Here is a 12686-nt window from a genome sequence, read left to right as displayed (position 1 = left end):
TATTACACATTATTTTTTTGGTAATCTTGATATAGTATTCCATCACCTCTACAGAACAAACACCCTTATCACTTTATCAATCTTTGATGTACAGGATGACCTAGAGTTAGGGAACATAAATCATTGTTGTTAGTTTAACCTTGCTCATATTGTTTAAGTTTGTGACATTATTTCAATGTGTCGTAAAAATTGTCATAAAAACAGTGTAGACAGCGAAGACGTGACTAATGTATTTATCCAGCTTGCAGTGAAGAACTTACAACTGTAGCTATGTTCTGACCCTTTCATGGTTATTGTTGAATATTTTCTGTCGTTTGTTGATCTTGTTTGAAATGTCAGCTTCAATTTTCACCAATTTTTTGTAACTCGCAAATCAACATATAGAGATTGAAGTACTCCATTGTCAAAGGAGATGGCTTGGTACACATTTTGGGATCTGTCACTAATACATGCCCCAGTGATGACAGAATCTTTTTCCTTACCCTTTTTTAATAAGTCATTTGAGAAAAAAATATTTGCAATGACTTTTAAAAGTACCACACCTTAATATTAAAATCAGAAACATAATTATGGAGAGTTACTTAACCCATGAATTTGATCCATTTTCAGCTCACACAATGGGAGAAATGTTTATGTAGTCACTCTGGTGTTGGCATTGCCAGTCAGGTTAAATATCTGCTGCATGTATTGAAATGTTCCAGTAAATAACTTAATATGTGTGCCAGGAGTTTGGAGATCTGCAAATCATTTAGCAAAGAGAAAGGGGAATATTGATTAACAGGAATTTTGATGTTTTCTCAGTTTAAGTTTTGCAGCTAGAAACTAAATATTCAAATGTATAAAGAAATATGTGTACTATTATGTTGAAATTTAGCTTGATGGTAATTTCAGTTGCTATGTTTTATAAGAAAGAATGAAATAAGGATTTTTTTCTTCAAAAATTGAATTCTTGGCATGTTTCTGAATGCTGCAAAAATTCCAGTACACATATTTAATATCTGGTTAGATTTGGGCTGCGATATTAATTTATCAGAAAGAACTAAGGATTTTTTTGGCAATTGAATTCTGGCAAATTTTTGGATGTAATCTTTCGCTCAGTTTGCTGAAAGCATTGAGAAATGTACCAGTTCATTTTTACAGAAATCCTAACATTATACATGCCATCCTAATCCCCCTCTCCCTATTTGTTTTCTGAAGAATTTCTTATCCCAGTTTCTCTTTTTTTTTTTTTTTTTTTAAACTTTTATTTTTCAAGGGATGTCATAAATCACTATAGTTGATATATATATATTGATAAGTGTGCAACTTTGAATATTAATTGGTTTTTACTAAATTGAAATATAATTGTCATCAACAGACAAGTTAAGCTGCTCTCAACAGCTCTTGTTTATTTTCCCCCTTTGTATTCATGTCATGAGACATGAACCATATTGAACAGATAAGAGCCTTTTACCTTTACTGGTGTTAATCTGTATTTCAGAGAGATGAGGTTTTTCTTTGATTTTGGTATTGTATTATAAAACATCAATGTATGTGGGAGGGCAGTCAGAAATAAGAGGTACAATCATTCTATTGATCATCCCTAAATATCCCTTCTATAGATCCATCGTAGAAAACATGTAATTTTCATAACGAAAATCACAAAAAATATATCGAGGATTTTAAATATATTACATAACAGCTCTGTGAAACCAAGGGAGCACATTAATTTAGAGATGCGTTTTTCAGTAGCTTTTTTCTTCTTGTTCAGCATCCAAACATAGTTTTCTTCACATATACCAGATTGCCAACGGCAGCTAAAGCAATATGTTTACATGCCAAATATTTCCATCTGCATTTTGAAAAAGAGAGAAGTTGAATCAATCAAGTCACCCTCTGCCTGTAGTATAACAGATTCCCTAACTAGATGAGTCAGTTCAGGTTTTTTCTCCCTCTACATCCAACACCAATTCCATCAATTTGCTGACTAGCTCTGGCAAGGTTTTCAGTGAACATTGCTGATTTGCCAAAATGAAATTGAAATTGGTGTAATTTGATAAAGTCTTGTGGAGAAGTGAACGTTGACAAACGCTAAAGAGAAATGTGTTGGCTATATTTGACTCTAGATATATCACAGCAGCTAGCGATTGTCACAGACAATGGATGGTATCAGTAGTGTATTGTCTAGGATAGCTCTAAAAAACACAATAAAACTGCAAAAATATTTGAGAAAACATTCAACTCCAAGCAAGCATTTAATCAATTTATAAACATCTACCCCAGATTTCACTATGACTAAGAAAGTGAGAGAAAAGGACCGGAAAAAAACAAGGGAGGGCAGGACAGGGGGTAAGGGAAGGACAGGCAGGGGTCTAGGATTCATTTGCTCGAGTTTTCATAGGTTAATGTGTCTAGTGGTGAAAAATGATCGAATAATAAGACAATTAATAGTTCCATTTGGTGGTGGAAACAGGCAGATATCAGCTTTATAGAATCAGATTGTCTGGTAATGTGTCTCATCCCCGGATTTACTTCTGTCAAGCATCATCAGTTCTGAATGTGCTGATTATAAATTTGTTAATGTTATGAATGAGTCATTAATTTATTGCTTCAGAATTTGTTAACAGGTTTTATATTACAAATCATAAGATTTCCCCTGGTACCCCTAGAGCATAGCTTAATCACCTCAAAAATGTAAACAAAACACTTCGTGAATTTTGAACCAAAATGTTTAAACACAATCTTATAAGGATATTTAGGAATCTTAAAAGTGTAATATTCGAAAAGAACTAGATATGTCAGTACCACCTGAATGCCCCTGTGGGCACAAAATTAAAAATGTGAACTGTTTCAAATTTTCCAAAAGTCCAAGGGGCATAACTCTATCAAATATCATCCAACCCAAAGAACTTGATCTGCATTTTCCCATAATACATGTATATACCAAATCTCAATTAAAAATGTCTGACTGAGATAATGTGCAGAAGCTATAAATTATTTGAAATTTTCTTAGTACATGGGGCATAACTCTTTCAAAAATAAATTCAACCTATAGTGAATAATCTTGAAATCAGTGTAAATTCAAACTTGATGGAAATTTTCAATAGTGACATTAAAAAAATACATTTAATTTTAGAAAACCCTTTATAAGTTCATGCAATGAAACCTGATTTTCAAGGATTACAAAGAGGAACTTAACTATGTTAAATTTTATCAGAGTACACATTGTATATGGAAAACATAGGTGAGAAGAGTTTGATTGTGAGAAAATTTGCTGCTCTGCAAGAAACTATACACACGTTTTCACATATTTCTCCACAAAAATTTTCATCTCATTTTTTGTGTGTGTTCAATATGGATTTTTTTCCAGGTATTTTTATACCAGGAAAGTGCAGGGAAACACCACTGACAGTACAAAAAAAAACTAATACACTATGGAATGGTATGTAAAGTATATAGAGACACTATGGAATGGTCTGTAAAGTATATAGAGAAGACATTAATTTCAGGGCTTAGTCTATTTTACAGAATACTTGGTCCAATGTTGATCCACTGATAAGATTTGGTAATTTTACTTGTGGGTATAATCTCGTAAACTTTGTCTTAATAATTCATGGGAGGATATATTAATGTCTGTGTTTGTATCTCCTTACACAACATCTGGTCTGTGATTAGATACAAAGTTTGACACGTCCTTTCAAAAGACATGCAAAATATTATTTGATTTTATTGAGTAATGCTAAAGTTGTTGTGAGGAAATAAAATCCAGATGGACGGAGAGACGAACAGGAGGGACAAGGGTAACACTATATATCCTCTGCCATCCTCCTCCTCCCTTTTCCAAAATGAAAAAATTGACATGAACCAGTTTTTGATATATTCTAACCTCTTTATGTTTTTCCTTATTTGAGAACAGATTCAGCTCTTCTCCATAGATTTCCTGTTGATTGAGGACATCCTGATAGTCAATCTCCTTCATAAGTCCAGTGTCTTCTATGCCATTAGCCTTCAGGAATTCCATATAGGCCACCTGGAAAGCTTGGCCTATGGACTGGGCTATCAGCTGGGCCTGAAATGTACAACACATTTTTGGATTACAGTAAGTTGATCAAAATAAATGTTACATCAAGGTCTACAGGAAAGTCTGAGAACAGTATAATCAAGGTTAGTTCATTGATTTATAAGTCAAGGTGACAGGAGGTCATTGAAGTTCACAGATATATTGACTATCACACTAAAATCACTACCTTTTGGGATAACAAAGGGTAAGACACTTGATAAATCAACAACAGAAACACTATGGTACAAATGTATGTTAAAGAAAAAAAATTAGTTGATATTATGGAATTGCAAAAGGATTCAAATCTATAGGGACAACATTTTTCATTGATTTCAAAGACCTGGTTATTTCATTAAAATGTGAATATCCACAAAGTTAGGATTAACTAAGAAGACATTTTCCTATTTGTTAGTTTAGCATTCCATGTCAAAAATCACAATAAAAGGTCAGAGGTCAAACATTTCAAAGATCAGAAATCGCAACCAATATGCCAGCGGCCAAAGTCAAATGTTACCCATGGCAGTCAAAGGTATTTTGTGGCCAAAGTTCCTTGACATAACATGAAAGAATATCAACAGCCCCAAAAGAAAAAAAAAAGATGAGATGATTAGTTTCAGAAGAAGATTGGATCCATTCCAGTGGGACTAGTCATTAAACATCATGGCAGCAACTTTTCTATGACTAGAATCCTGTTTAATTTAGTTTCTAATTGCCTTTGACAAGCTGAAGAAAATTAATTAAGAATGACACACTAGGAAAATCATATGTCTGTCAAATATTAAACCCAAGTGTTCAAATAACCAGGAACCTACAAGCATTAAAATGAAACTTTTCTGACAACTGTTCAAGTTTATCTGTGATTTTGGTTATGTAGAATTTTGAATTCATTCCAAACTACATTAAATATTTATTGTTTTCTTTCTGTTTCAGACATTTCACAGATATCAGTTAGTGCAAATATGAATGAGCTGTGATTACCATCATCAGATATTTTCCTCCTGTTTTATTTTTGGAAATCTGTTAACTTGACACAAGAGAGACAATTGAAAATTCTTAAAATAAAAAGTGGCCCTGAAACATGGCTACTTGGGTGGGTACAGGTAAATAAGCTTCTTAATGTAATAAAATTATCCAACCACAAAGCACTTTATGTATTGGCCGTGTTAAAGATTTTGTTATCATTATTCTTTGTGACATCAAAAATGGTTATGACAGGGTATCATTGTGCTGGATCTCAGCTTCAACAAGTGATAGTGAATCTAAGTATAACTGAAATTTCCCTCTTATTGCTTTGGTTTGAACAAGACACTTTAACAAGTCTCAAATTTGTTGCTATACACTTGCTTGGATAGGCTTAGTCACCATTTCCATACTGCAAGGATTGCCTGGCTATCGGATCTGAGCCAAATTAATACCGACACCCTCCCTGATGAATTGAGCCTAGTCTACGCTTATTGAATCTGTAGACAAATGGCTGTACCAGCGAGACTGCCGCGTGACAAACTTCTTTGTTCCACAATCCTTTGTACTCAATGCCACATCAATATGATGCACCTTGCCAATCTCTCCAGGTACGTATACCAGTGTTAATTACTGGACATGATCTATCAAAAGTAAGGGTTCACTAGGTCAGTCACATTTCTGGATTAGAAATCCCAAGATACAGTCAGTCTTTAATGTTGTGATATTGAAATTCTGAAGGGAATTTGATATATCAATAATTATGTGTACAATAATTCTGACTTGTACCTATGTATGACTCAGTTGTATATGTATACAACAGCAGGGTTGAAAACCTGTAGAATATTGTACAGCATTGATATGAATACATCTGTCTACAAAATTTACACAGGAGTGAACAAAATCTACTTTTATTTTAAAGACTACAGAATCTTGTTATGTTAGAAATGGTGTAGAATTTACACAGGAGTGAACAAAATCTTGTTCTGTTTGACATGGTGTAGAATTTACACAGGAGTGAACAAAATCTTGTTCTGTTTGACATGGTGTAGAATTCACACTAGAGTGAACAAAATCTTGTTCTGTTTGACATGGTGTAGAATTCACACTAGAGTGAACAAAATCTTGTTCTGTTTGACATGGTGTAGAATTCACACTAGAGTGAACAAAATCTTGTTATGTTTGACATGGTGTAGAATTTACACTAGAGTGAACAAAATCTTGTTCTGTTTGACATGGTATAGAATTCACACTAGAGTGAACAAAATCTTGTTCTGTTTGACATGGTGTAGAATTCACACAAGAGTGAACAAAATCTTGTTCTGTTTGACATGGTGTAGAATTCACACAAGAGTGAACAAAATCTTGTTCTGTTTGACATGGTGTAGAATTCACACAAGAGTGAACAAAATCTTGTTCTGTTTGACATGGTGTAGAATTCACACTAGAGTGAACAAAATCTTGTTCTGTTTGACATGGTATAGAATTTACACAAGAGTGAACAAAATCTACTTTTACTTGAAAGACTACAGAAGTTTCACAAGAGTGAACTAAATCTAATTCTGTTTGAATCCAACAGACTCCACAATGTCTTCTGTCTGAAGCTCTATCTGACTGCCCTAATATATAATGACACCTGGAAAGGTTAAATCTTAGAGCTTTTAAAAAACAAGCTGTGAGTCCCACCATGAAATTTCAATAACAAGATCAACCTTCATAATTAACAAGATTATTTCCTCATAACGATCAATATCAACAGAGTTAAGGAAATGTTCCGGTAGAACGATTCTGCAATTTTATCGTTGACCAATTGCCACAAACTTTTCTAAATAATACTATTGATTTCCCAATCATCAAAAGTAACTCAATACTTGCAGATTTGAAACACCATTTCCTGTCAGCACGTTGGTGAAAGGCAATGCTGTGTATGAAGAATGGTCCAGGTCTGAAGCTCTGTAGGACAGAGACACTGACATACTTAGATTTTGAGTCCCATTTACATAAAGAGGCCATATTCATGTAACATGCAGCAACACTTGTGTCTAGCAAATTAAACTACACTTTGTCAAGAACTACAAATACATATCATCTGAAACATTATCTGCATGATTTTGCATCAGAGTTAAAGGCATATGCTACCTTACCTAGTATGTGATTTTTATTAGTAATAATCTCCCTTTTAATGAGTGTTAATTACTGTGTTTTATAAACTACTGTATACATTAAGTAACCATACAAAAGTACAAACCCAATGATCTTTGAAAAGGTAAAAGATACCAGGCACTATTCAGTAGCAATCCTTTGAGTTCTCTTGTACCAATATATCAACCTCAGGACAAACTTTCTATAAAGTATGTTTAAGTAGGTCAAAAACTGGGTTTACCAAGTGTAATATCACAGAACATGAAAACCAATGTTACAGTAACAGACAGTTTCAAATAACTGGTATTCTATTAAGGATGCAAAACATCTGAACTATTCAAAGACATGGCAATATAAAAACACTAGGTCATCAACTTCTAACTTTCCTCTCAATGAATTCATTCAAAAATAAATTAAGATGCTGCTGAAAGATGTTTCCATCAGGATTTCAAGTCTTCTTATCCAGCCTTGTAGTTTAATCAATATTTGTGTACATTTCTCCAGAGGTGAGAGAATAAAGACAGTCAAGTGATAACGATGTTTCCATACCAATGACACCGAACCCTATAATCTTTTTAAGTAACAACCTGATCAACTCTTATCAATCAAATAGTAGCATGACCACACCAAACTAAAACAGGTCTAGTGTATGTAATCTAGATCAGATTAAAGCTTTAATCAAACAGAGGCGTAGGTTCAGTCAATGGTATCTTAAAGCCTTCATTAGAACTAGCTATGTTAGAATACAATCGGATGCCCCAAGGTCTACTCTTTCGTATTAAAGTTAAATCGCTTCAAGCATAAATCAATATTCCCCTGAATGTAAAGTAACGGAAGAACCAACTGCTGATTCAGTCAAATAGTTGAATAGAATAAAAATCAAGTTAGCAGGGACAAGACCCCAAATCCCTGGTCTTTTTATTTTAAAACTAGCAAAGTGTGGCCTTTGACCCCTTAACCTGGACCATATGACAACCAAAGTCTCATCAGGTGTAGAACTTGAGTATGATGGCAGAGTATAGGCAAATTGCCACATATCATGCACCTTAAAATATGACAGATTATCAAGTCATATCGAGGTTTTTACTCGAAGATGCTATCTATAAACCCAGGCAATGACTTGGCTTTCTCTGCATGCTTGATACTAGATATTGATATACCATGCTTTTGATTTCTATGTGCAATCAAAGTAACTGTTAAGGTTTACAAGGAAAATTCTCATATTTAGGAGCCATTCAGTTGATTTTCAATACCAGTACACTGTTTAATGCTTTTCATTTCAACTCATTGACAATCCATTCATTTTGATTAGTATTACACATATAATAAAAACTTACAGAATTACTTTGAAGATTAACTTGTATGTTATGAAATATTCTTACTAAAAGCACTGCAACACAAGATCATCACGTGAGATTCATAGCAACATTTCTAAATACCGTTAATTTCAAAAATTATATACAAATTCAAAATTATAAGTAAACTCAATGTAAAGACCATAACTTGAAGGACATCTATGTTTGGAGGCAAATTGTATGAAGTATTTTGCTATCAGTGGCATGGTAATATCATATTTTAATTGCTAGTTGCTAAATCGCTGAGTAACACAAGAAGCATTGAGATAAGGAAAGCACTCCCTGATTTAAAGCATATTATCTGCACAAACAAGGGAATTACGACAAGCCAATATTCCATCAACCTCATGTGAAATTTATTGATGGGATCAGATTCATGGTAGGGGATTATGCTGAATATCAGGGTGAAAGATTTATTCTTTTTTTGTTTTACTTTTATCTCTATTTAAACCTTCCTGCTTAACATGTCTGTAAAGTTTTAAGCTATGTATGTGGAAAGAGATATTTTTCATTGAATTGTAATAATTTTCAAGATAGATTTGAACATTCAAATTGAAAAGATGTTTAGATTTTACCAAGGAAAAAGATTGAAGGTGAGAAATAAGTTAGATATTTGGGCAGAAATAATTTCCATAGACATTACAGAAACCATTTCAATTTTAAGACACTTCAATTACATAACTAAAAAGATTAAATAAAATGATTTAGCACCAAGCTCAAGTGTTTAATGGATTGTAAAAGATTTGAGAAAGGACAGCATGCAGAAAATTTTGAAATTATTTTGTGTTGATTTAGCAAATGTTCTTGCACAGTGCGAGATATTTTATCAGAGCGAAAATGAAATCAATCATTTAATTACAAAATTATAATTTAAGCATGCTTGGAGTAAAACACAAATTTCTGTGTAAAAAGATTGGTAATACTAAATCAATATATGAGATAAAGGCACTCCTATATCTGCCACTGTGGTATACTATCTCTTACTGATGCACACAGAATGTGACACATCTAATCATTATATAGAGCAACTATCACAAATGTCTGCTATTCACTGATGTTTCTTAAAATGTACATTCTCTTTCTCCCTCTTCATGTCTCTCTTTCTTTCTGCTGTTTTTCTGTCTATCTGTTTGTTTGTCTTTATCTCTCTCTCTCTCTCACAGATGTTTTTAGAGAAACCAAAATTCCAGCAACCGCACTAGAAGCAATGATAACAGGCATTAGAGAAAATTATCATATCGCAATCAAGAATAGTACATTTCAGATCAGAAATCCTTAATTAGTTCTTAATACATTTTCTAAAAGTTTATGTACAGGGATGATACCGATGAGGTGTGAATGTCATTTCTCTTATTTTTGCATTAGGTCAAAGCAGTGTTTGTAATCTAACCCAGAATGTACAAAAACAATAAATTACTGACATGTTGATGGAATGTTAAACTCCAATCTGATAAAACTGGGGCAAAATGTGAACAAAAGAAAGATTTATGTGAAAATGAAGAAGGAGAATAAAACAAAGTGTTCTGGAAGGGTGTGTTCATGGACAACATTCACCATGTAAATCTTGGTCAAGTAGAAATGATAACAAATCCATTGATTAACATGTTTATAAAACTGACATATCATGAGATGTGTTGCTTTTGTTCAAACTGGAATATGACTTGGTCCAAAGGAATACATGAATTAAAATCATGTAAGATGTTATGAGAGACAATACAGTATTAACGAAAATATCAAATTGGCAACAGGTTTCTGGTCCAATACCATTTAGTAAAAAACATTAAATTATTCTACACATGATTATTTGAGCAGACAGATTACACAGTAAAACATCATAACAAGGCCTATAAAAATCCTGTTTCCACCTCACATAACCACTAAATCAATTGAGCAATGTTAATGTATTTTATAATTTCTTGATTTATGTTTATTTCAGTAAATACACCTAAATTTGTGAATGTTTTTGATAAATAGTATTTCAACACGATCTGTCAAGACATCTTCATAGCTAAATCACCAGTGACTACATCATTAGAGTGCCAATGACTATGCCTCAGCTACAAAAAAACTACTACTGCCAACAGATTTCACATTAACTCAGATCCATAAATTAAACCATTCATCCCTATAAATAGATTTGTTTACTGATTAGTTACCATGCTGACTAAAGTTTTAAGGTTTTAATTGATACATTAACCCTCCACCTTTAGGTCATGGGTTCGAAACCTATGTGAGGCAGTTGCCTAGTAATGGCAGTAGGTATGTGGTTTTTCTAGGAGAGCTCCGCATTCCTCCATCACACAAAACTGGCACATCCTTAAATGACCCAGGCTGTTTATAGGACGTAAAGCAGTAATTAGCAAAAACTAAGTAGACTTGAACTTATACAAATATTGATCAACAGTAAATTATTTTTAACCTAAGTCTGGGCCGACTAATACCCTGTACGTCACACAGAAACGCCTCTAATGGAATACAATGCAAAGATGTCATTAAAACCTCTTTGAAAAACCTAAACCTGCTTCAAACTAAACCTGTTGAAGACTAAACCATGTTTGTGCTAGGCATGTGAAGTATAAGAATGTATTCTGTAGTTCAATGGAAACACTGAAATGTCTACACATGGCATTAGAATCACGCACCACCAAATCTGCCCTGATCTTGGCAATATCATACCATAAACAGACAATGTACTGGCATTTTCTTGAAAACTGATGCATCCCACTGACATATAATGCCTACAATAATTTTCTCGGATTGCACTTATGGTAAACTCCAGGAATATGTAGGAGTACAAGAGTTTCAGTCTAGTATGAGCCTGTGTTAATGGCACCATATCGGTAATATGTAATAATTTCACACTGATGATATTACACCTAAGAAATAAAGTACCTACTAAAATACTAGCTTCAAAGAACAATAATGCTTTACCATGATAACAAGAATACTGACAGTTACTCATGCAATGCATTTCCCATACCAATCATGAAATACATTTCCCCAACAAACCATGAAATACATTTTCCACACCAACAATGAAATACATTTTCCCATACCAACCATGAAATACATTTCCCATACCTACCATGAGATACATTTTCCCATACCTACCATGAAATACATTTCCCATACCTATCATGAAATACATTTCCCATACCTACCATGAAATACATTTTCCCATACCTACCATGAAATACATTTCCCATACCTATCATGAAATACATTTCCCATACCAACCATGAAATACATTTCCCATACCAATCATGAAATACATTTCCCCAACCTACCATGAAATACATTTCCCCATACCAACCATGAAATACATTTTCCCCTACCTACCATGAAATACATTAAAATTTATTTAATTTAAGTTTATACAAATACACCTTCAGAACTGTATACCATCATTGTAGGGCATGTTTATAAATATGGTAAAAATGTTGTATAATATACAGTGTAGTGTTATGCTTCCCATACCGACCATGAAATACATTTTCCCCTACCAACCATGAAATACTTGGGATAATGGGATAATCTCCACAAGCTTAAGGAGTTTTGGCCACAATTTAGGTTTTTGGTAAATTCTGGTACATCATAATCCACATTACAACTAATATGATGCTGCTCAAACTATGCCCCCGATGCCTACTTTTAGGCAGTAGAAATAACTTGTTATACATTGAAGAGTTACTCAGACTGATCATGTTTAATATGTAAACAGTAATACAGAATGTCCAGATTTCTCATATGATCCTGTTTTTTTTTCAAGATACCCTGGATTGACAGTGAAACATTCTTCTTTACCTAAACACCTCATATCCTTCTGTACAAACTAGAAAGAATGAAAATGTTTAAATATAATGAAATCAGTGGAGAATCATGTGTCTGTGATATTCAATTATATATGTACGTACATATCTGCATAAGTAGATAGCACAACTGTTACTGGTATGAAATAAATTTCAGATGTAACATGGAATATATATAATTACACAGATGCTGTATAAAAGAGTTTTACTATCCTGGCTTGTCATTTTTGGGGGTAGAAATCTGTTTTGTGACAGTTGTACAATGTAATTACACATGATGGCATGTTCACTTGGTTCCATATAATGTGTGTTTTTGTCAAACGTAAAGGAGAACATTTGCAGATATCCAGGACTAACTTATAGAAAATATAAATCCAAATG

At 33.4% G+C, this 12686-nt stretch overlaps 1 protein-coding gene across 1 annotated transcript in view; it reads right to left on the bottom strand.

The window, feature by feature from the left end:
* Nucleotides 1–12686, bottom strand: part of LOC132544158 (uncharacterized) — an 82308-nt gene that overhangs the window by 7102 nt on the left and 62520 nt on the right. Inside the window, exon 12 of the mRNA XM_060207731.1 lies at nt 3866–4048. Coding sequence (XP_060063714.1) covers nt 3866–4048 — 183 coding nt within the window. The remainder of the gene's footprint in view (nt 1–3865; nt 4049–12686) is intronic.

Source organism: Ylistrum balloti, unplaced genomic scaffold (genome assembly GCF_031769215.1).
Source record: "Ylistrum balloti isolate Yb309-2 unplaced genomic scaffold, AGI_CSIRO_Ybal_v1 Utg369782, whole genome shotgun sequence".
NCBI classification, from domain to species: domain Eukaryota; kingdom Metazoa; phylum Mollusca; class Bivalvia; order Pectinida; family Pectinidae; genus Ylistrum; species Ylistrum balloti.
The sequence above is the reverse complement of the archived record's forward strand: the minus strand, read 5'-3'. Positions and strand labels throughout refer to the sequence as shown.